The sequence below is a fragment of the Lepidothrix coronata genome, unplaced genomic scaffold, assembly GCF_001604755.1.
Source record: "Lepidothrix coronata isolate B3197 unplaced genomic scaffold, Lepidothrix_coronata-1.0 Scaffold20, whole genome shotgun sequence".
In the NCBI taxonomy this organism is placed as follows: Eukaryota; Metazoa; Chordata; class Aves; order Passeriformes; family Pipridae; genus Lepidothrix; species Lepidothrix coronata.
Window position 1 is genome coordinate 1,969,618 of NW_016690200.1, and position 25,040 is coordinate 1,994,657.

General features: G+C 40.2%; 1 protein-coding gene across 1 annotated transcript in view; it reads left to right on the forward strand.

The window, feature by feature from the left end:
- The first annotated feature begins 766 nt into the window (after window positions 1-766).
- Window positions 767-25,040, forward strand: part of DMTF1 (cyclin D binding myb like transcription factor 1) — a 29,394-nt gene continuing 5,120 nt past the window's right edge. Inside the window, exons 1-15 of the mRNA XM_017807807.1 lie at window positions 767-900; window positions 7,160-7,276; window positions 7,806-7,925; window positions 8,893-8,987; window positions 9,711-9,825; window positions 12,381-12,457; window positions 13,867-14,024; window positions 14,835-14,867; window positions 15,995-16,104; window positions 16,713-16,941; window positions 18,543-18,694; window positions 20,146-20,361; window positions 22,704-22,789; window positions 23,427-23,585; window positions 24,293-24,679. Of these exons, the coding sequence (XP_017663296.1) occupies window positions 7,168-7,276; window positions 7,806-7,925; window positions 8,893-8,987; window positions 9,711-9,825; window positions 12,381-12,457; window positions 13,867-14,024; window positions 14,835-14,867; window positions 15,995-16,104; window positions 16,713-16,941; window positions 18,543-18,694; window positions 20,146-20,361; window positions 22,704-22,789; window positions 23,427-23,585; window positions 24,293-24,679 (2,046 nt within the window). The 5' untranslated portion in view covers window positions 767-900; window positions 7,160-7,167. The remainder of the gene's footprint in view (window positions 901-7,159; window positions 7,277-7,805; window positions 7,926-8,892; window positions 8,988-9,710; window positions 9,826-12,380; window positions 12,458-13,866; window positions 14,025-14,834; window positions 14,868-15,994; window positions 16,105-16,712; window positions 16,942-18,542; window positions 18,695-20,145; window positions 20,362-22,703; window positions 22,790-23,426; window positions 23,586-24,292; window positions 24,680-25,040) is intronic.

Here is a 25,040-nt window from a genome sequence, read left to right on the forward strand (position 1 = left end):
CCAGCTGTTTAGGACAATTGAATTCTGCCTGGCAAGCAGATTCTGCTGACCTCTCCCAATGTGTCAGGCTTCCAACAGCCTGTGAGGAAGGTTTGCAGAAAAAGCTGTTCTCAGGGGACAAGGGTACATTTCAAAGCTCTCAAGGTTTGAGGAGGATGCAGCTGGACAGAAGTGGCCAAAAAGAAGTGGTAGAAGTGCTACAAGGATTTTAGACAAAAAATTGTGGGCAGGGGATGCCAGGTGCCGTCTTGCCCTTATCTACCTTGTTTGTCTGTGAGGGGGCTCAGCGGGTAGACTCTATTTTGCCAAGGATTGTGGCACCTACAGGCACCCAGAACACAGGGCAGGGAGCGCCGCAAACATACTTGTTTATTCTCGGCTTTATGGCTCATTTTTGATTATAAGCCTTGTTTTTTTGCGAGGTCGTTGGGTGCGAGGGAAATGAAGAGTGATCCATTGATCAGGCATCGCAACAGGGAGGTGATGGAGACATTGTCCCTGGAGGTGTTTAATGAAAGACTGGGCACGGGACTTAGAGCCACGGTGGTGTTCGGCCAAGCTTGAACTCGGTATTTTCAGAGCTTAAGCGATAGTCTCAGGAAGGACGTGTGGGTGTTACAAGGGGTGTCTGTCCCAGGAGGCCCCTCAGCGAGGCGGTGGCTCCGTGCGCTTTGTGGCGCCGCTGGTGCTCGGGGCCGCGCTCCGTGCGCTTTGTGGCGCCGGGCGGGCGGGCGGAAGCGCCGGGCGGGCGGGCGCGGGCCCTTCCGGCGGGCTCGCAGCGCCTCGCCCCGCCGCCACCGCCTCCGCCTCCCCCGCTCGCCGCCCGCCGCCCGGCGCCTCCATCCTGGTACTTGGGAGTCTCCATCCTGGTTTCTCAAGTGCCCGGACCCAAAACAGGAAGTAAGTGCGCAGGGGCCCGGCGGGATCGCAGGGCCGGGAGCTGCGGGCGGCGGCGGAGCGCGGCGGGGACGGGGCGGGGAGGGAGCGGCCGGGTGCGGCCCTGCGGCTCGCCGCGCTCCAACCGGGCTGGCGGGCGGGCAAGGCCGGGCCGGGCTGGGCGGGCAACAGGGCCCGCGGCGGGGTCACCCCGCGCCGCCGCCCGCCGGGGACACGGGAAAATGGCGGCGGCCCCGGGGCCAAATGGCGGCGCTGCGGCCGCGGGGCTGAGGCGGGCGATGAGGCGGGCCCGGAGCCGCCGCCCCGGGGGCAGTGCCGGGGCCGGGCCGCTGCCTCCCGCCGGCTTCTCCCCTGGGAGAGCACTGGGCCAGCCCTGGGCCGCGGCTCCCCGCGTTCCCGGGGTGCTGCCCGGGCGTCGGGAGCGCTGCGCAGGAGGAAATTGGGAAGGGGGTGGACGGACCCTGGAAATCACCAAACCTGGGCTCCCTTGGGAGGGCAGGGCGGCCAGCGCGTTTATTGTATTTATTATATTTTAATTAATATTTTTTATGATTGTTATTTCTGTTTTAAACTCTCTTCCCCTCCCCCAGTCGGATGTCTTGTAATAAAAGGCCACCTGCACGATCACGTTTGAATCTCCCATTTTCCCCTCGCTTGGGGTATCCTGAGCTTGTGGCTTTTATCTGTTTTGTTTCATAATCTCTGGGGGTTTTTTTGGTTGTTTTTTTTTTAATGCCGAGATTTGTGGTTGCTTGGGGGTTTTATTTATAAGTGGTGTCTGAAATGTGCGAGCCTGCCAAGATCAGGGGTTTCATCTTAGAGCGGTACCAGGATTTTTCTGCACTAGAATTATGCTCTCTGTTTTGCCAGAATAAAGGATTCCGGTCGGAAAAGCCTTCTTTTCTCCTTTTTTTTTTTTTTTCTTTTTGAGGTCTCTGTGTTCTTGGTTGTGCCCTTGAGCGTGGGTAAGCGTATTGCATTTGCACCAGCTACTTCTTTAGCTGAGAGATAGTGTTTGTGTGTGTTCATTCACAAAGAGTTACCATTGTTCGGCCTCACCTGGCTATTGTTAGTTGAAGTAATCTAGAAAATGCTTTTTGTTTGCCAGCGCTGCTTTGGCCACAGATGTAACTTGGCCTCTTGACAGCATAGTTAAAATTCCTTTGCAAAACCAGGAGATGTGGGTTTTGCAGTGAGGTGGACACATTCAGATTTTCATTTCTGTCATGCACGTGGTTATAACAATCCACAACTTCATGATGTTTTATGACTTATGGAAAAGATTTGACATCAACTAAAACTCCTTAAGTAGAATACCTAAAAATACTGATTTTTGTCTTAACCACTCAAAATTATAAAAGGTAGGTATGTAAGAGACAAAGACCTCTGTACTGAGTTTTACGTGTTCTAATAATTCCTTATTTGTGAACGTTAATTCTGTGCTCATCTGCCCAGGAGAAAGCAAGAGAGAAGTCTCTTTGCTTATCGGTCTTACAGTTAGGATAATAACTGTTCATATTTTTCTTGTGTGCTAAACTTTGCCCATTGTTTATAAAGGTGAAGAAGCTATTGTAATGCTTTGAATGAAACTGGGTTTACATGAAAGAAAAGTAATTTTAGAACATACCATACTTATCAAGATCTTTTAACCGTAGTCATAACCTTGTCCCCGAGAGCCATTTTCTATTCCCAAAAAAGAAAACTTCTAACTCTCTGGTTTTGGTGATTTTGTTTTTTCCTTTTTAAAGAGCTGGGACATAGCTTTTATTTTGTTTTGTTTGGTTTCTTTTTTCCCTTGTGTGACATTTAAAGCATGCTCGGTGCTTTTTATGAAAATATCAATGGATAGGCCAGAAGTGATGGGAGTTCTGCCAAATTTGGATCAATGCAAATGAGAACACTTTGTCCTGTTGTGTCTCCCATATATTCCATCTCCGTGATGGCCGACTTCTCTGAATACCACTGATGAGTCAAATGTAACTGTTCCTAAAGGACTGTAACCTCATGCTGATACAGATTAATAAATCTTTGTATGCCTCAAACTCGGGCCCTTGGGTCCTTGTGATTGATGTCTGTCCGGTTTGGTTCCTTCTCATATCCATTTTTGCAGCTGTTAGAGGTAACTTCTGCATGGTGGAATTTTAAATTAGAGTGGAACCCATTTGGGGTGACAAAAAGGAGGGTTTTTTTGCTGTTGAATAACAGCATAAGAGAACAGGCACTAGTTGAAAAGTAAAACCTCCTGATGACATATTAGAAGTATTGACTTGGTATGAAATACACTTAAAATTCAGGCTTCCTAAAATACGAGGTCCTGTAATGACTTTGTTTCCTGTGTGTTATTCTTGAACAAATGCCTTGAAATCCCAGTGCATTCCGTGTAATTGTTCCAGTTAAATGCCACAATAGCTGGAAGCCTCCCTTAATAATCTTCAGTTTTTGCTTTTTACAAGACTTAATGAATATACTTATTGCCCAGTGCATAGAACACAGCCCTTAAAGCAATTTCATATAGAAATTTTAAAAGATTTACAACAGTCCACTGAAGACTATACTTAACATTCAGTTAATAACTAGGGGCCATAACAGAATTCTGTCTTAAAGGGTAAAAATACTATTTCTTAGAAGTGCTTAATTTTTACAGCCCACAGAATAATTGAGCCCATCTGCCTGATTTAGAATTACAAGAATTTTTTGATTGAAATATTCACTTTTTTTTGTAGTTCGGTATAAAATCAGCTTTGTGTGGGCTTTTTTCCTGCCTAAATCTGCTGCAGGCTTCCCAAATAAATCAAAACTTCTCTATTATGTGGTTTTAGTGGAAAACTTATATTGGAATTCTGTATTAAATGGTTCTTGTAGGCAAAGTATTTTCCCTTCTCTTGGGTTGCATGTTGAAATCTGTTTGAAATTGTAATGCAGCTCTGAAAATGTTGGGTTTAGTAAATACACGCAGAAATCCAACAAGGCAAAAAAATACTTACTGAATTTACACGAATTTCTAAGGTGCTTTCTTAGAAATCTAAGATTATGCCATCCACAGTGTTGGTGTAGATGTATCCAACAGTGTTGCCTTCCCCAAAAGCAAACTCTCCTTCAGAACATAAAATATTAGTGATAGATTGGCATCTCTTTAAAGAGTGTGTCTGAATCAAGGATTAGAGAAAAGCCTGGGGTTGTTCATTAAAAATTAAATATTTGAGTAAGCTTTTTGTTTAAAATAGAAAGCAGTGCATTTTCAAAAGCACATTTAGTGAAGTTATGAAAAGAAGGTGGTATTTTTGAGGTGATGAGACTACCTAGGTCATAATTTTCACTAATTAAGAAGCCTTAAGAGCATTGGCTCCAGCAGCAGCACTGGGCTTTGGCCACTGAGCTCATCATAAACTCCACGTGGTCCCATTGTGTGTCATATTTGATGCATGTTCAGCAACTGTGGTACACTTAATCATTGAAGTGTAAACCAGTGGTTTTTCTGTGGTCTGGAGATTGCTTCCTGTTCAGTCAGAAGAACCACCACAGTTATTCCTGGATTTGGTCACTGATTCATGTACTCGTGGATTGACACCCTTGTCCTGGGGTTTGATGTGTCTTTAACGAACAAGTTTGTTTGGTTGTGTTCTTCCTTCAGTTTTCTTGTATTTGTGTAGTCTAATGAATAAAAAATAATGTCCAAAATACGCACTTGACTTTGACTTAACTCCTGATGCTCTTTCCATTCAGTTTTCAGTTGTGGTCCAAGGCCATATCCATTAAAGTTGATGGGAATTTTTCCTGTCAACTCAAGGGTTTGACTCTTCCTGAGTTTTTATCAGGGCTTGGTTATGGTTATTGCCTTTACTCAGAAAACTCTGAATATGCTAAACCTCAAGTATCTTACACAGAACATTATTATTTTTTCCTGGAGAGCCTGTTTTCATACTTGCTTTTCAACTAACTGTTCGGATAGACCATTCTTGGGACATTGGCAAAAGGTTACAAAACCCTGCTTAGTCCAGGAATTACATTGAGAAATTGTTTCTTGGGAAGTCCCAGTTCCTTGAACAGTGTGTAGTGCCCAGTGTTTGGTGCTCTGCAATACCTGGGAGCTCGAGCTAACAGCTTGATCCGAGGAGCTGGTGTTGCTGTTGGATGTGCTGCCTCAGCTTTGGCTGTTTATTCCGTTACAGCTCTGTATGGAAGTGTCAGGGTGGCAGCTACTGATCCTGGTGTATCTTCCTCCCCACCTCTGGAAATGCCACGTTTGGATCTCTGGATGGACCTCTTTTATGCTGTGTCGTTTTCCTCTCCTAACATGGCAAACCAGCAAGGCAGAGAATGCAAAGGGACAGCCCTGACTGCCCTGTGCTTGTGATTTGGGAGCCAAATCCTGTAAACATACTAATTGAGTTTCAGCAAGTCCTGAGTAACTGCTGAAAGAATGACGCAGCTTTGCTGTCTCTGTGTTCAGTCTTCCAATAAAAAAGAAGGAATAGTCTGCTGTATCTCCTGTTGTGACTGGTGCTATAGTTTCCACTGCTTTTAGAAGAACTTTAGGTGAAGTACATGATTGTTGTGATGTGTTTTGTAAAAAGAAATCATATGTCTTTCAAGGCTTTAGAACAGTGAGAAGAAAAATAGGGGCTTTCAGCGTGTTATCACTACCAGTTCACAAAAATCTAAAGAATTCTCCATGACATTTCTCATAACTTTGGGAATTTTTATTACAGCAGTCCATGTAGTGAAAGTTATTCACAAAGTGTATATGAACATGAAAAAGGAAATCTGTATGTTTTGGCCCAACTTCTTCACTCTCCAAAGGCAGAATGAGTAACTCAAAACTAGTTTGATAAAGTTACAGTCTGCTAATTTAGCTGTAATGCTTTGGATGTCTTTCTTCATGTTTGAGAATTAAGGATGCCTCATCAGGTTCCTAAAGTCAGTACTACAGCCATGCAGCAAACAACAGCTTCTAGTAAAGGATAGAGCAGAGGCTGTAAAACTCGGAAAGAGATGAATCCCAAGGAAGTTTTTCCCTCCTACACTTGCACGTGGCAAGGAGCTGTTGCTGATGGTAGATGTGAAAGTAAATTTGAGAACCCTCTGATACAAAATGGCAGTGTATCTGAAATTTTTGACATGGTCAGAGGGGTAATACCACTTCATTCGGGGAATCAGCTACTACATGTGCTTAAAGATCTGCCAAATCTTCAACAAGCTCAAGGGGTGATAAGTAATTTTGTTGAAGGACTGGCAGTAGTTTTATCCTTATAGGAAGACATTGAAGCAGTGTTATTAACGTTATAGAGGGGGTTTGAAATCCATGTTGTAAATTCCACTTATGTATGGGTAGATGAGTATCCCTGCCTGGTACATGGAAACTTTGTAATGTAATTGTGATTTCTTTTTTTAACACCATAGTCAATGATTTTTTAACAATGTAAGTAGAATTGCTGATAACAATATTTTGACTTCAAAATAAAAGTTACAAGTACTTTTTGCCTATGTCTAAACACATAAAAAGGGCTGAACACTTAAAGGAGAAATAATATTTTCTTTTTGCAAATCTCTGCCAAAGTCACCAAGCCCAGGTGCTTTAAATGGATTAAATCATTGCAAAGCTTCTGGATATTTTAGACGTGATTTCATTTAGGTTCTGCAGCAGAAAATTAGTTACATTTCTTTGTATTTGGGGGGTTAGAACTTTTGTTGTGGTGTTTTGCTCTGTTTTATTTAGTCATGGCGATAATTTACATAGAATTTCTTACAAACTTTGGGTTTCTTTATTGTAGTTTTATCGTGCAAATGAGATTATCAGAAGCACTTCATATTGCCCTGATTACACTAGAAAAATATTTGTCAGTCCTGACTAGCTTTGGGTTATGTATTAGTAGAATTATGAAATGAACAGTGAAACAAATATTAGACCAAAAGCATCAGATCTGAAGAATTTAGAAATACTGAAAAAGTAATAGCTTAGGTATGTGTTTAAAAAAAAAAAAGAACAACCCCCAAATTATTAGTAAATTGCAAATGCTTCTGAATGGGGAGTTTAGGTGCTATTTTTAACTGGAAAAGTAGCTTTAAAGCTGTCTGATGTTACCCTGTGCAATATATAAGTATGCAGAAAGTAAAGGTAGGTGAATATCTTCAGTTGTGGATTTCTCATGTGAAGGAGTCGACTCTGTGAAAGTTTATGCTGGTTTTTTGGGATACAGGAAGCAGAGTTATGGTCCAAGCAAAGTCCAACTGCAGAAAAGTAATCTGTGTGTTGCTCTTTCAGGTTTGAGTATGAGCACAGTTGAAGAAGAGTCTGACACAGTGACAGTAGAAACCGTGGACTCTGTGACTTTGACTCAGGACACTGAAGGGAACCTTATACTTCATTGCCCTCAAAATGGTATAGAATTGTATTGCATAGTATTTTTTAATTCTTTTTTTGATTGATCTGACCATCATGCTTCCCCGCCCCCAAATTCTACCGGCTACTGGGGTTACTATGCTACAATTGAGGTTTATGATGCTACAGTTTGTTCTGTTTCGGTTTAAAGAAGGATAAAGTGTGGAATTAGGTCTAAATCCCAAAATTGTCTATAGGTGCCCAACAGGGATATAGCTGCTCTGATTTATTTCAGTGGAAACACATCCTTAGAACCAAGCATGTACCCAAATTTGTGTACTAAGGGACTGATTTTAGTGTGACAAACTGTGGATAGAATTTACAAAGAAAATCTCACAGGAAATGTGTGTTGAGGAAAGCATGTGAACTGTTGTTGCCGTAACTTAGACCGAGTTCCTGCGTAGCAATAAAGCTCTGAACCACCCTGTCACATTTGTTTCTACTTTTTCTTTTGGCCCACTTTGTTAGAACTCTGTCCAGAGCTCCACTTAGTTAACAGGAAGTAACCTGCATGTGTTTTTGGTGTTAGAAGCTGATGAAGTAGACTCTGAAGACAGCACTGAACCTCCACACAAGAGGCTTTGCTTATCAGAGGATGATCAAAGCCTTGATGATTCCACTCCGTGCATTTCTGTTGTTGCAGTTCCAAGTAAGTTCTCTTGTGTACTCTTGTAGCAAAGATATCTCTTGGTAAAGGTTAAAAGAGGACTCTTTGAATCACATTAGAATATTTTGCATGGGTTTTTTTCTTTTCAAATTTTATTAATACACTTGAGTATATCTTATCTCTCATAAGCTTGGATGGTTTTGCAGTGTTTGGTATCTGTACAGTACTGGCAAAATAGACCTGCCTTGCAGACAGAGACCTGCAGGCACAGGTGCATTGAATAAATTGAAGGATAAGTAAATGAACAGCAAATTAGATGCTCTCTGTGTGCAAAGAGAGGTTAACTTTTTTTAATGATCAAACAGTATTGTTAGCATTTCAGTGTTATGTAATATTGAGGTGTATGGTCCTTTTAAGGTAGAGACTGTTGTAAAAAAGGGTGAATACTGAATTAATCTTAAGGAAGTTGATTGAATATTAGATAGGTGAACTTCATCTCCCAAAGGGAGGCAAAACCAGATCTAGTTACAATACCAATTTGCAATACCTTGAGTGGCTGTTTATTTGGTGGAACTTAATAGAAATTCCTTAGAAGTAAAGGCATTATCATGTTGAAGTTGAAGGAGAACTGGGAAAAAAGCATGCGGGCAAAAGATTTGAATTTTATCCTTTAGTTATTGGAAAATACCAGAGGTAGGGCTGGAAAGGAAGTATTAATACAGTTCCAAATGTTTGCATCATATCAGACACCTTTTGTTTATATGTTTCACATTAGATCTTAGTTTCACATTAGATCTTGTTTTGAAACTGAAGGTTTCAAAACCCATATTTAAATTTTATGAAGAGGAGCAGTTGATAATAATTTTAATGATTTTACTGTGTCAACAAATAAATACTGAATAAAGTTTTTTCAAAATTTTCAGTTCAAAGGTAGCAATGTGTGAAACTGGTAACATGCATAAAAAATGTTTCCAGAGTAAAGTGTGCAGCTAACTTACCCATTCTGAAGTTTCAGAAAATGATCAGAGCTTTGAGGTGACCATGACTGCTACCACTGAGGTAGCTGAAGATGAGATTAATGAAGGAACTGTTACCCAGATTCAGGTACAGTAAAAGTTTGAAATTTTACCTCTTTGATACATGTTTTTATTTAAATAGAAATGAAAAGATAAACAAATACCAGAAAGACTTATTAACAAGACTATTTTAATATGAAATTAGTGTATTTAAGCATGGATCTTGTTTATAAAATGCTGTTCTGTTTTATGTATGAGAGAGGTTTTTTGTAGTGTAACTTACTGCCCAAAGAGCAACACAGCAAACAGTAACAGAGGTAGCCTTCCACTGGTAATCACTTGCTCTGTGGTGATCTGCATAGAAGACAAGTTTATCTGTTATTTCTGTCATTTGTTGATTATAAGTTAAGCTTTATAACAGGCCTAAGTAGGCTTTGTCTAACAATTACATGCAGTTCTCATTGTGGGTGTACCGTGTTTCAGAGTTCTAGATTGGAGGTGCTGGCCGTAGTCCTTCCTCCACCAAAGCCAGTGAGACTCTTCTTATTTACTGGACATGAAACAGGAAGAAGAATGTTACTTAATTAATTCTCAGAACATCTATATAATAAGATGCTGAATCTTACTCAGGTGTTCCATTAAAGGTGAATGTACTTTCAATGCCATTTTTAAAAAGGGGCACTTTTGAACAGTCAGCAAGGTGACTTGGTGTGCTGATTCCATTTTCCTTTAAGTTATGCCTCCATGTTAATTGCAAGGTGATAAAGAATTGAAGATCTTTATTGGGTAATTTCATATTGGTCTTTCTAAGATTCTTCAGAATGAACAGCTGGATGAAATCTCCCCAATGGGCAATGAAGAAGTGTCAGCTGTTAGTCAAGCCTGGTTCACAACCAAAGAGGATAAGGATTCTCTAACCAATAAAGGTAGGAGATATCAAATGCTCTTCCATACTAAAAAAAGCTAAACTATTCCAAATGTCTCAGAATATTTTGCACGTTGCATAAAGTAATCTCCAGTCTGGCTTTTTGGAAATGGGCTGTGCCTGCAGTGGTGACAGTGACTGCAGTGCTATGGTAGAGAAGGGCTGTAGGTACTGTGTGTTGGCCCAGATGGGGCAGACAGTTGTGTTTGCCTGGTCAGGAGATGGGAAGCTGCAGCAGAGAGGAGGAAAAAACACAATCTGACCTCAGGTTGGTGCATCTTCCTCCAGGCAGGGCTTCTTAGTCTGGCTGCCATGATTCATATTAAACAGTTTTGGGAATGGAGGTGCTTCAGAAGAAGACAGCTCATGCAGACCAGGATCTACTGAAATAATCACTGCTACTCCTAAAACTTCCACCCCATTGGCATTCCTCCCTTTCAGAATGAAGCTGTGCAATCATGTAGTAGTTGCTGAACTTGAGAGCTTGTATTTTTTCTTTCTCCCCCAGGGCAAGTGCGTTTCTGAACCTGGAGAAACAACTTAGAGTCCAATGAAGATGTGTTGTCTCTCTAGTTTCCTTAGTCTCTCTGTTTTTCTAGCTTTGACCTTTCCTATTTCTAGAGGAAAAATAGGGGTTTTTTTCAGTCAGTTCAAAGCAATTTCCTTTTTTGTTAGAAACCTTTAGGAAAAAATGTGATGCTTTTGTCTCACAGGAGCAAATGATCTCTTACCCAGTGAGTTTTAGTCCAGTGAGCTGAGTGTACTGCTGAGTCAGTGAAAATATGGCCTGAGTGTTGGATATGAAAAATTCAGAGAAAGGGAGCTGAGCAGCTCTGTCAGTGACCACTTGCTGATCCCATGTGTGCACCAGCAGTTGCTTCTAACAGACAGCAAGTAATTTTTCCCATTTTCTCTGTCCTTATTCATTAGATTTAAAGGGCTTCAGAGGTATTCAGTGTATTCAGAAACCTACTGCATTTTTAGCTGTCTCCCAGACATATCAACTGACTATATATCATAGAGATAACAAGGGGCATTTACAGTTGCAAATGAATGAGGGCACTGAGATTCCAATTAAGAGATTAATAATTTGAGGAAGACATTTCTAGTAAAATATGCCAGGAAAACTATTTGAGAATCAGTACTACTTGAACCTTTCTTGTGATCTCTGTGATCCTCTGTGTGTGCCGCCTTTTTCAGTAGCTCAGAGTTTGGCATGTGTTGCCTGAGCTCATAATTTTATAGCAGTCTCCACCTGATAATGCTTTATTTCCAGACCTGTGGGCAGGTTATGATAATGCTGACACTGAATTATGCAAACAAGTGAAGTGCAAAATATATATCCTTTCCTAAAGTAGTTGGGTATTAAAGGTTACTCCGTATAAAGAGTAGCCGTGTCCCATTAAGTCAGAGGCTTGGGTAGAGGTATGAACCACAGCGACAGTAATAGATTATTGTCCTGTCTCTGTAGTTTTGGAAGAAGAGATTGAAGCCACCAGGCACACGGAAAGAGTTCTCTCTCACCAGTTCCAATGGAATTGGTAATAATGCCTGTACTTTTCATTATAATTGGATTTGAGTAAACACTCTCTTTGGTGTGTTCTGCCTCCCAGCTCTGGTAATTAGCAGGCTGAGAAGGAAGTACCCTGATTTTTCTGAGCAGAGGTGGGCAGGTAGCCAGCACACACCAGTATGTAAACTGGGTCACATCGACGTAATCTGAATTAAAAGTATGGTATGACCATAAAGGGAAAAAAGGATAATCTATGTATTTTAGAGTAGCAATGTTTTATTGATAGACTTCAGTTTGAAATTTTTTCTCTGAATAAAGTTGGTTGGATTTGCCTTTAAAGCTCAGCTGACATTGTTGTTACTAAGGGCTTAGACAGAGAGGAACATTATGTTTGTTTCTATTTGTTTGCCACTTTTATTCAGGGAAATAAAACTCTCACCACGAGTTTTTATCTTGACTGTGTCCCCTGAGCATTATTCTCAGTGCAAAAAAAAAAGGAGAGAAATGGGGACCAGCTTGTCAAAACAGACTAAGCAGAGCATTCTATTCTGTGATTTACCTGTATGAAAAGCATTCACAGTAGGTGGCACTACTCACATGTTGGGGAGTGTTGAGGCTTATAAGAGAAGCCTACGTAGTTGCCAGTTCCTCAAGTAATATTATGAGTCACATTTTAAGTTCTGGCTTCTGGAATCATTTTGAGAGCATGGAAACTTCAGCTGTCAGTTTAAAGACAAATTTTCTAGTTGCGGCTGAAGAGAAACTCTGAAAACGTGACTTGACAGCACATAGAGGAATTTATGTTCTGTTTTTAAAATATGGATGTTTTTGAAGAGAGGTCTGACTCACATTATTTAAACATTAGTTGATGGTTGCTGTCAGTTATGAAATAACATCTGTTTAAAATTCTGGTTAGCTTTTTAGTAGCTAAAATTAGTCTTTTTTTTTTTAATTGCAGTGTGAGGGTCGTGTGTCAGATACTTCTGCTCTTGCTGTTTTCCTGGCTTTCACTTCAGTCATTACTTTGCCATTTCTATTTTCAGGCCATAAGTGGAAGCAAGGGATGTGGTCAAAGGAAGAAATTGACATTTTGATGAGTAACATTGAACGTTATTTAAAGGTATGTTTAGAGTATCTTACCTGCTCCTTGGTGTGGTGATGCAGTTCTGCTAGAAGCCAGCTTTTTTTAGTGCTTCCCAGAAGGTTCATAAGTGATTCTGACTGATTCATTGTAGAAATGGTCATTACCCATTTGAAATACATAAGAAAATTATATCCATACACAGGATTTAAGTCTGCTTTTAATTTTTATCTGAATATTGCCCATTTTGAGCATCCTGATGTGACATTTTACATGGCTAAATGTCTCTAAATATACACTGGTTATTCATGAAACCTTTGGTGAAGATGGAGGGAAAAAAATTGCACTAGCAATAAAGATAATTTTCTTTACAGAGTATGGAATACAACTTTCAGACTTCCTTGATGCCATATCCCTGTTTATTTACTACACTAACAGGATGGCTGTGTCTGCTTTCTTCCCCTTAATGTGTTGGTGTCAGAGTTCAGTGTAAATTGGCTTGCAGTTAACACAGTGATGGTGATAATTGCCCATAAGTAATATTTGTGGTAGGCTTGCAGCTGAGGATATTTGAGCTGAGCCCTTACAACTGAGAATACATAGCCTGGATGTTACAGTGTCACCATCCTTCACTTGTGGTTTCAAAAAAAAGCCCTGAATTTAGTGTTCATCCCACAGCATTTGTTGTAGAAAGTGTGTCTGCCCACACATATATTAGAATTTCTGCCACAAAATCATTCATAGGTAATACTGTCTTTTAAACCTAGTGAAGCTTTTTGAACTAGCTAAATAACTTTTTTGAGTTACTGATGAATCATGATTCAGTCTTTTCCCACTTACCTGCTTTCTTGTACTACTTTGAATAGTTTAAATATAGTGATTCTTAGTTTAAGCTGAAGTTAAACTAAGAAGTTATAGTTAAACTAAAGCTTTCCTTTCATACTTCATTCCAGTGTTTTGTTTTCATCAAAACAAGAAGAGTAGTTTAACTGAAAGAAATTGCTTTCAGATAAATAATATATAAAATTATGTAATAAATTGATATAACACTGTTTGACAACCTTCTCTTGTATGACCCCAGACTAATTCCAGCACAGTATGTTTTCCATGATGTTCTCTTTGATGGTTCAATTTTTGATCTTAAAATATGCATTAGACAGATTTTTTTCTTAAATGTGGATGGAAGTTAGAGTTTCTGTGTCTACCTGGACTCCAGTATAAAAAAACCCAAAACAATAAACCCTAGTGATCAAGGTTTTGTATTTGAGGGAGCTAATCCATAAATACTCAGTTTTACTTTTGAACTGTAGTATTTGTAATACACAGAAAGTTTCATAATGGCTTCAGTTCTTAAGTGTTCTGCTTCTTGATTTCCAGGAGACTTTTATCTAAGGTGTTTTGTTTGTGGTTTGTTTTTTGTTTTGTTTTTTTTAAATGCTTCGTTCTAGGCCCGTGGAATAAAAGATGCCACTGAAATTATATTTGAAATGTCAAAAGATGAAAGAAAAGATTTCTACAGGACAATAGCTTGGGGTCTGAATCGGCCTCTCTTTGCTGTCTATAGAAGAGTTCTTCGCATGTATGATGACAGAAACCATGTTGGAAAGTATGAAAACCTCTAATGCTGCATGGTTTTATTGGTATGAGTAGGGTCATGTATTTATGTTTGACATGTTCTGTGTGAGGCAGAAGTTGTAGCCAAGCAGATCTTCCTAATCATGTCACCTCTGCTGAATTCCAGTAAAACAACCTTGACAATAGTTGTGTTAAATTGGTGCTATTCACAACTTTAAAAAAAGAGATGAACAAAAAAACCCACCCAAAACGAAGATTCGTAGCAGATTCTGATATGATTAAAAGACTTGGACACAAGCATGGGTCTGCTGAGATGTAACTTTTTCCTAGAGCTTTGACCTAGAGGTAATTGATCTCCACACTGTGCCCTTCTGTAAAACAGTGGTCTGGTGCCATCCAGAAAGGATGTTGGATTTTAGTTTTTGAAGGTAGCTGAAAATTAAAAATACCTTCTCAGTGCTGATTTATTTTTTTTTTTTTTTTTGATGGGAAGTCAGCTTTATGGTGATTGTGAATTGGGACAGGAAGGAAGAAATAGTTGTTTATTTGAGAGACTACTATGCAAAATTTTAATTCTGTTCTTAGTAAGATGACCAAGAACGAGGAATTTTCCTGACAAATGAGGGGAGTTTTAGACCAGATAACGTTAGAAATGCGCTGATGTGGAAAATGGCATTTGTTCCTCACGTTCTTTCAAAGCATTCAGTGAGATATGCTTCTTACAGCAGAAATTCCTTAATCGCTTGTAACTGAATGTGTACTGTGTGGTTAGTAAAATAAAAGTATTTATGCTGTATGCTTTCTCTTTAAAATAATGTATTTTTATTTACCTGTTGCCTAGGTATACTCCTGAGGAAATTGAAAAGCTTAAAGAGTAAGTCTCATGAACAAGGTCGCTCTTCCGTGTTTATATTTAGTAGCTTGAGCAGTTTTTACAGGTTTCCTTATGTGAAATCACTGAAAAGTTACAAGTAAATTTGACTGCTCCAACACTATCCAAAAATAGTGGTCATTATCTGAAGAGAAATGAAACTATATTTGGATTTTTTTAGAAATTTTTTTCTAATGTGTATTCAGGACAACAATATGCAACAAAGTATAAAGCAAAGCTTCTGTTTCAAAGGAATGTTTCAGAATTTTACAAAACAGTCAATATTTGTGGTTATGTTTGTGAGAAACAGAAATTCCATTTTTTTAGGAAATCTGAGCGAAGGTTATTTCTAAAGAAAGTGGGAGGTCAAGAATAGGACCTCCCCTGTGAGGTATTACAGAATTACATAAATTATCACTACAGCTCAGAGAGTCTCATTTTGAACATAAACCTGATCGATTAAGGAGATGGGGCTGCAGACTTTGTCCCCTCCTGCAGATTTCCAGGGTTGAGCGGTTTGAAGAAACTGTTGGACTGAAGGAGGGAAGGGAGTTCATTTCATTGCACTGATGGATATGTTGGGGTCAATTTAGCTGGTTTGTGTTGTTCCTAAGGTGCCTGTGGTTCCAGATGTGTCAGGACTAGTCAGGGCTCAACATTTTAAGCAACCCGCTGTCATGTGAGGGAGGAAAATAATTGTTAAAATTATGAACATGATTATGCAGTGTTTTGCTTCATTTAAATTGTAGGATGCCTGGGTTTTCATCAGGCATTATTTCGATTTCTCAAGTACTCTTTATACCACCTGAAAATCTTTGAGGAGCTTGTGTAGAATGGAAGTTGGCTGTTTATCTAAACCTTCATATTCTGTTTAACAATCATTAAGCCTTACAATGTTCCTGCAAGACAGATGTTTTAAGCATTTAATAAAGGAATATCCTGTGGTTTAGCTGGCCCAAAAGGCTTCTAGAAACACACAGAAAAAATAGCAGTGATGATAGAAAATAGTGAAGTATCAAAGTGTCTTTAAGCCTGTGAACTGCACATTCACCCTGTTTTTATTAGAGAGGATTTGATATTTTGGTAATCTTCTAACTGGATATAGTGCTAATGAGCACGTTTCTCTTTAGGCTGAGGGTAAAGCACGGTAACGATTGGGCCACAATAGGAGCTGCCCTGGGGAGAAGTGCTTCCTCTGTGAAAGATCGTTGCAGATTGATGAAAGATACCTGCAACACAGGTGAGGTAAATGCTGGTGTCAGAAATGGATGTTCTGGTTAAAATTCTGTCACCTTTGTCATCACTGTTTTCAGAGGGGTGTAACTCTGAACTGAGGAACTCACTGTGTGAAATCTGGGGTCAAATTAGAATGTCTTTGGTGTTTCTCCAGTTTCACTTCTTAATAATCAGAATACTCAGTTTACGTTTGCAATCCGTTATCCATTATATGTTCCACTGGAGCATATTTTATTGAGGTGGATTAAAAAGCCTCCGCTTGTGTTTAATGTTTTTAAACATACACTGTGTCAGTTAAGAGACAGGTGCACTTCAGAAGTAAAGTATTTTTTATTTTGTAATGTATATATTCAAATGGCAGGAAAACTTATTCATCTGGAAGAGGAAGAGAAGAAAAAGAAATTTGACAGCAGAACAATGAAATTGTGCATTTGTTAATCAAGAATGGAAACTATAAATTGTTATTAGTTAAGAACAGTTAGATTTTCTTCACAAGTCAATAGTTGCATCTGGAATAAGGTGTTAGACACAGAAGATAAATGTCTGTTGGTGTGTTGCAGATCAGAACAATATCTGCTGTTGGTTAAGTTGGAGGGCTTTTCTCTCTTTCAGGAAAGTGGACAGAGAAAGAAGAAAAAAGGCTGGCAGAAGTAGTGCATGAGCTGACGAGCACAGAGCCAGGTGACATTGTCACACAAGGTGTATCCTGGGCTGCTGTGGCAGAGCGGGTCGGGACACGCTCCGAGAAGCAATGCCGCTCTAAATGGCTTAACTATCTCAACTGGAAACAAAGTGGGGGCACTGAGTGGACCAAGGAAGATGAAATAAATCTGATCATGAGGTTTGTTATTTTGGTTACTTTTAAAGGCTTGTAATACGTGTTGCTGGCAGGATTCCATTGGGGTCCATTTTGCTGGTTTCTTAGACACTGAAAACTCTAGAACCCTCCAAAAATCACTGCTGTGTTTACAGTTCCTAGAGATTTATTATTGAACATACTTTTTGTTTTTTGTTTTTTTAGTGAATGTTAGTGTTCGTGAAAGGTGTCAGATTGAAAACCCTGGAGACTGAAGTCTTCTTTATTCCACAGAAAAGGTACAGCACAGGCAGCAACCATGCAAGCTTCCCACACGTGGCCCCACCGATGCGCTTTAACCCTTAACTGGAGGGTAGCTCAGTCTCCCTGCCCGTTCAGTCCTTGGCCTCTCTGCTGAGATGACCAACAAGGGTCAAGTGTGGTGGTGGTTTCTGTGATGTGGACGTCTTGTCTACAAAGAGCTAAACTGAGACTGCAAATTAATTTCATGTAGGCCACCAAACACTGATTGGATGTCAGCATCTCTGACTACATTTGAACTGGCAACCTGGTAGTGACTTTGGAAATCTTTCGCTCTCTCCAGTCCTCCTCCCATTTTGAATGCCTTTAACTCAGGCTTTTTAGCCAGTGGATATTTATGGTTGGGTGGGAATAAAAAACCAAGACATCCAGGGAATCTAAGGATTACTTACAAAGCAATATTCACTAATTTACTGAAGCTGTTTGACATGAACTCAAAATGAGGACCCTGATTCCACATTTCAGAATGTGCTAGTTATAAGTCTTAATATTTCTGTTTTATTCTGTCCAGATATCCTTCACTCATCCTGCAGGGTTGGTTCTGGTAGTTTTTTCCATTTTTACTTTTTTTTTCTTTAGCTAGCCAAGAGTGTCCAGTGCTATTGCTTCATTTGTGAAGAGAACTTTTCTTAACTTCCACAAAAATATTTCCCCCTCTCACTGTTCACCTCTTTCATATGCTCCATGTACAGATGAGCTGGAGGCAATTCAGAAATATTCCTTGTATTCAAACAGATTCTGGTAGAGAAGACTGTCCCTTACCTGGAGAGCCTGATGGGATTGATTTAAGAGGAACTGTTTAATGCCGTAGTTAACTTCATCTACTTTGGCTAAGAAGCATCTGAGAGAAGGCAAAAATCTATGTTAAGGATGGATGGTTGTTATTTAGGAGAAAACAGAAGTAAATAACATGAAATTAATTAAGTGAAAGTTCAGAGTGAATCTCAGGAAGTATTTCCTGCCTTGTTGATGTGTTTGGGGAATGGTTTTTTCAAAAAGAAAAGATGCAAGTACCACCACTTGGAATGCTTCACGATAATCTGATCTAAGTCCTAATGTATAAGCAAATAAGGAGAATAATCCTGCATGGCAAGGAGATGGACTGGATCATCTAACAGGTCTAGTCCATCTTCCTTGGTTTATGATTCTGCTTGACCTCTGGCAGCGTGGAGCCTTGGAAGCCTGTGTCAATTCATGAGCTCTGGTGGCCTGATCACTAGCATGTCATTCTGCGCTGTTACGTGTGACACGGCCGGAGATGTGCAACACCCCTGCCGGTCTGGAGGGCAGTTTCTAACAGGTAAATGTTTTCTGTATCCTGCCAGGATAGCGGAACTTGAAGTTTCTGATGAAAATGACATCAATTGGGATTTACTTGCTGAAGGATGGAGTAGCGTCCGCTCACCACAGTGGCTTCGGAGTAAATGGTGGACCATTAAAAGACAGATTGCAAACCACAAAGACGTTTCGTTCCCTGGTAATGTACTACTTGCACGCTTCTCTTCTGAGAGCTCCTTTCACAAATGTCAAAGGAATAAGGCTGCATTTTGTTGTCTGCTTGCAGCATTGCTGGCCAAAGAGTACATTGCTCCTTTGCTGGAAGTTACTGACCCCCTTGGATCTGCTGGCTGAATTGCTCCTACAAGCAATCCTTAAGTGTTTCAGTCGAAACAAGCCGAGCTGATGTATACAACTAAACAGATTTTACCATCTCCCCTCGCTTTGGCTAAAGTGAGAGCATGTGTATAAGCAGCTCAGCTGGCAGATCTCAGATGATGCTGATCTTTGGTATGGAGGGCAGTGACCTCTTCAGGTGGAAGAGGATATGTTTCTGCAACCTAACTGTGGCCTCAGGTTAGATGTGTTACCTTTACCATGTTAAAATATAATCTGTGTCAGGTGCTGAGCCTCAGCTGTAGACAGAAGGTAGATCTACTATCTGCAATGAGGAGGAGGGGAGAAATCTCATACCATTTTCTCATTCAAATACATCTCATAGCATTTTCTCATTCTTGGTTAGAGAAAGTAGTGTCTGAGCCAGAGGATATTTCAATCTCTGTGACCTTCAGTCCTTCTTTTCTCTGACTTGGGGAGAGTAAAAAAAAATCAGAGAGATTAGTCATGGTCTAATTAGTGAAAGGTGTAATTTAATGGACACTTCTGTGGTTGTCAGTGTGGTTCTATATTAGTCATGCCTGGAGGCTGCAGTTGGGAGGGGAACACTGTTCTGCTTACCACACATTAATAGGCAGTTGTTGCATCAAATAATTCATAATGTAAGTGCATTACTGAATCAACAGGCTCCTTTCTCTTTCCCCTGATAAAATGGCTTGATACCAAAAGTGGGAGATGTTTAAGCAGTTTGCTATACTGAGTGCTAGAAAAGCTGAGGCCTCAGGTTTTGTAACCGGCTGTTATGTCAGCTGCTCCCTCCCTGGAGCAGTGGGCCTCTTCATGCCTCTTCAGGTGAAGAATTGTAATATAGTCACTGTGAGATTAATTCCCCGTTGCTCCCTATTTCTAGTGGCACTACTGTCAAGCTCTTGAACAAATCCCCTTTCGTGTTTTGTAAGATTGGAGCGTTTATTTCTGGAAGCAACATTACACAACTAGTGATACTGGCACTTGATTGTAGTTTGCACTTGTACATGTTTTTAGAGAGTTGCAAAATTTTATAAGCTTTGCTTCCCCCACCGCCAAGTATTCTGAAATGCCTAGGTTCTATGAAAAATCAGAGTCACTGCAGTAGTTGACTATACACATGGTTTACGTGTGTGCTAAATTTCTAGTTTTTGTATGTCTACAAATTGTTTAAGTTCCTAATTCAGAAGGATTTTGGTGGGTTTTTTTCATCTTGGGTAAATCTCACATGCAGCATTTCAAATGTGCTTCTTCAACATGCTTTAGCATGAGTATTTTTTCTCTCAGTGCTGATAAAGGGTCTTAAACAACTCCACGAGAACCAAAAAAACAATCCAGGGCACCAGCTCTCAGAGAACAAATCTGGAAGTGGATTACCAAACGCTAACTCTGGCTCGGGGGTTCAGCACGTGCAGATTCGTGTGGCTCGCTTGGAGGAAAACACGGGCAGTGCCCCAAGCCCCATGGCAGCTTTGCAGATTCCAGTCCAGATTACCCATGTCTGTAAGTACCTGGAACAAACAACTGCTGTCCTCTAACAAAACCTGAAGCTTTCTTACATTTAGATGCCGAAGGAGGAGTGGGCGTGTCTTAAAGAAATGTAGTAATTCTGCTGTGGTCTTGTCATAACTTCAGGTGAAGCATTTCTGGATTCCATTTACCTGCTTCTGACTTTGTTAGGCAAACGTAGATATTGCTGTGATAGTAATTCCAAGAAGCTACAGTTGGGGCACCTGGACATAGGTATTGTAGGTGTCTGTCTGTGTGTGTGCACACAGGAGTTTGCCACATAGTCTGTTCTTTGAAAAGCCTTCAGTACACAAGCCTCTTAATGAAGATGCAGAACATATGTTTATTCCTTAAGTTTCTTTGATGGCTCTTGTGCAGAACAATGAATATCATGTACAGGGACTCCTTTTGTAAATTATATACGCTGCTGTCCCTCAGTTCTGATGAAGGACACTGAAGAGAAGGTGTATAATGTTTTTTCTAGTCCTGCTCTTTATTATGCAGTTATTTCTAGGCACAAACACTCTGTAAAGTGTTAGCTGCCAAGTCACCCTGACATTCAGCCAATGTTCTGCTCTAACCACTGTATTTTTTTTTTCTTAAGCTGATGCTTCTCTTAAGGATGAACTTTGCTCATTATCAAACTTTTAGTACTAAGTCTACTTTGATTATAGCTTTTATTGCTTGGTTTTTTAACTGATTTTATTAACTCCAGTCACCCCATATGCAAACTGTGGTCTCCACCATATCCTATTTTGCACCATTCATGTTTGTGAATTTTATTAGGAAAATTTAGTGCTTTGGTCTTGCTGATTACCAAATTAGTTGATCAGACTATGACTAAGTAGGCATTTGGCAAACAGTTTTCTGTTTATAATTTCATTAGGTTAGCCTATCTTTATCTACTTATCAAGTGCTATCTTCATCCGATGTGTGTGGTTTGTTTTTTTAATTAGAATGACATGCAACAGCCAGCCAAGAACTTTTTATCTGTCATAATATGTCAGTGGTCTCAGACTTTGAACAAAGCTTGGTCAAAGCTATTGGGTTTTGATGAGCAGGCAAGATGGGCTGGTATTCTGTAACCTTTAGTCCTTTTTGAATTGAATCCCGGAACAGTTATTTTGTGACTTCACTTGTCCCTGTCTGCCTAACCAAGCCTTTTTCCCCATTTTAATCTGCCTTTCCGAAGAATTTCTGGTTGTGTAATCAAAGTGAATTTTGTATTGTGTCTTTCCATATCTCATGAGAGCTGAACCTATTGGCCACTTTCAGCTGCATTTGATAGAAAGCTCAAGGTTTCAAAGGGGCAGTTGCTGCAGGTTTTATGAACACAGCTGGCTGGGTGACTGAAGGGCCACAGCTCTGCTACTGGGTAGCAGGAAACCCGCAGCAGGAAACCTTGAACATGACACTGTAACAATAAAAGCTTCAAAACTGGAGCTTTTATCTTAAGAGATCAAAATTACTCTAATTTGCAGCCAGAGAGTCTGAGATGGCAAAGTTTCCAGTGCTTGGATCACTGTTGTAATCTTGTAGGTCTTTTGCCCTTTTGATATTTAGGAAGTTACTGGATAATCCCAGGCAAAGTATTAATTTGCCTTCAGCTTCCTGGAACTTGTGATTTTTTTAAGACTAAGTAGAAATCGTAATTATGGTTATAAACGTTTTGGTACAAGTTGTTTGGACCTGGTGATCTTGAAATACCTCATGCATCAATTGTTTTCAATGCCTCTCTTCATTACTTTGAGAATTAGTGGAGATAATTTCATAAATAATTACACAAAATATTTACAACTTTTATACACTGCCATCACAACACACAGGATAGGAAAATACCTTGGGAAGCATCTGATGTTTCATCAGTGGTAGACACACTGTGGAAGGCAGAAGAGATTAAAAATACCAAAAAAAAAAGAGGTCTGTTGGAAACACAACAATATTAAACCTGACACCAGTTTAAAACAAGCAATACATGATCCAAAGGGTATCATTACACCAAAGGGTATCGTTACGTTAGAACCTCTTACAAATCTGATTACAAAAAGTAATTAGATCACGTCAGAAACTTTATTTGTCTGCTTTTATCTCTGTGCACTAAACCCATACTTACTTTCATTTGCTCTTTTGGATTGTAGAATACTCTCCTTAAATAGTATTGTGTCTTGTGTACCAATTAGAGAACCTTGTCATTAGGATTGCGGCCAGTTTTCTTTTTCCTCTTAGTGGAATTAACAGTACCCTGCCATGTAGTAATTATAGTATGTTATGCTCTCTGCAGGACTGAACATTCTGGTTTACATACTTTCTTTTTCTTTTTTTATTTCCTTTTGCAGCCTCAACTGATTCCCCTGCTGCTACTGTTGACTCTGAGACAATAACACTAAACAGTGGAACACTACAGACCTTTGAGATTCTTCCAGTAAGTAACAGAGAACTGGTGTTTGTTACTGTGTTTTTTTCTTTTAAGCCCAGCTACTTCTTAGACTACAGAACTGCGCGTTTCAATAACAAAAGTTTTCAAGTGGAAAGAGGAAGTTAAGAGCTCTGAAACTTTTTTCTGAAAGTGTAATCCACTAGGGCTGTGGAGAAAACTGTGAATTACAGTTAAATGCTTTAAATCTGTCTTAATGCCTTAGTGCTATGAAGGTTCCCTTTGTGCTTGGTTTTTTTCTCGTTGTAGTCTGACATAAAGGAGCCAGAGAAAGCTCTCAGCAAGTAAAGATTGTCTCATTTCCATTGTCCTGTAGTTTATAGCACAGTTTCTCTTTCATCTCAGTGTAAAAGTAAGTTGAATTTGTTCCCTTCTTACTTGCTGTTGTTCAGCATAATACAGACCTGCTGGGCTCTTGCCCTTAATACTTGTCTTGGTAGCCAAAGGCTATAGATGGAGGTTCTGCTTCTTGAGTGCAGTACAGCAGTTAGTGCAGAAGGGATTGGATTGGATTGGTGTGTTTGTTTTCCAGGGAGTTGCATTTAGGCTGGTTCATGTGAATCAACTTGCTCCCACTTTGGCCTGGGCAGCAAGTTTGGGCATTAAACTTGTGTTGTCTTTGTAGTCTTTCCATCTCCAGCCAACTGGAACACCAGGAACCTACTTACTGCAGACAAGCTCAAGCCAAGGCCTTCCTTTAACACTGACAACCAGTCCCACCATGACCCTGACGGCCGCGGCCGCTCCGGCCTCCCCGGAGCAGATCATAGTCCACGCCTTATCGGTGCGTGCTCTGAGCAGTGAACGCTGGAGTTTGGGCTCTGGGGGAGGGGAGCATTTACAATGCATGGTAAACTTGCAAAGCAGTTCTTAGGTCATAACAGTGTCACTTTGCTTAAAATCTTGAAGACTGAGAATTTGCGTTTTTTGTATTGTTTTTAAATAGCAACTTGGAAGTTGCAGCTTCATTCTGCTGTGGCTGAACAGGACGTCTCCATACAGTGGCTTGGTCCCCAGCAAAACCAAATCTGATGGTTTCTTGATGTTTTCATTTACTCTCACAAAGAGATATTTGTTCAAAAAAGTTGTATAGTAGTGACAAGTATTGCTTTTTGTTAGAGAGAGGGAAGGGGAAACAAACTGGAGATTAAATCACAAAAGTGATACAAAATTTGGGGGAAAAAACCTCTGACCTTTTGAATCTACAGCTGTCCTCACCTGAATGGTTGTCTCTTTCATATTATGTATTTGCTTTATTTGTGACTTAGAAAACAGGTGACACCAAATTCAGTCTACAAAGTCATCATATAGGACCAGGAAAGGTCAACAGATGATCTGGGCTGACATACTGTATATACAAAACTCTAAATTACACTTACCAGTTCGAATCTTTTTGCTTGTATTTGCTGAAAGATTTGAAGATAGTTACAGGAAAGTGTCTGATGTTTTTTTGGGGTTTTGTTTGTCTCTTTTTGCAAATGCTGCTCACAGCCAGAGCATTTGTTAAACACAAGTGACAACGTCACAGTGCAGTGCCACACGCCAAGTGTCATAATCCGCACCGTTGCTGCCGAAGACATCCCCTCCTCTGTCACCCAGACAGAACTGACTGTTGACTCAGACATTCAGTCAGCTGACCTGACTGATCCTCCCGATACCCTAGAAACAAATACTTTCCCAGACGATATCCATCAGTCCAAGCTGAGTGATGAAGAGCAGTCAGCCTACAATGAAGATGATGCTTCCAAATTCAGCAGCAGGAACAGTAGTGAACTGATGGATGGAGTTATGGTAAGAACTGAGGAGGAGATTGCAGATGCCAGCCTGAAACAGGATGAGGATTCTCACTCTGATTTACCCAGCACTTACGTTACTGAGGTAAGGGAGTCCATGATACTTGATGTTTTCCCCATTTCTGCATGGAAAATGATTTAATTACATCTTTGACCTTTATGTTAAGCTATTTGTATGAAATATGTCAGTAATTTCATGTATATTAGTACTTCAAGGGAGCCTACAAGAAAGATGGAGAGAGACTATTTACAAGAGCATGTATTGACAGGACAAGGAGGAGTGGCTTCAAACTGAAAAACAGTAGGTTTAGATGAGGTATTAGGAGGAAGTTTTTTGCTGTGATGTGGCACTGGAACAGGTTGCTCAGAGAAGCTGTGGCTGCCCCATCCCTCAAAGTGTTCCAACACTAGGTTGGATGGGGCTCTGAGCAACCTGGTCTAGTGGA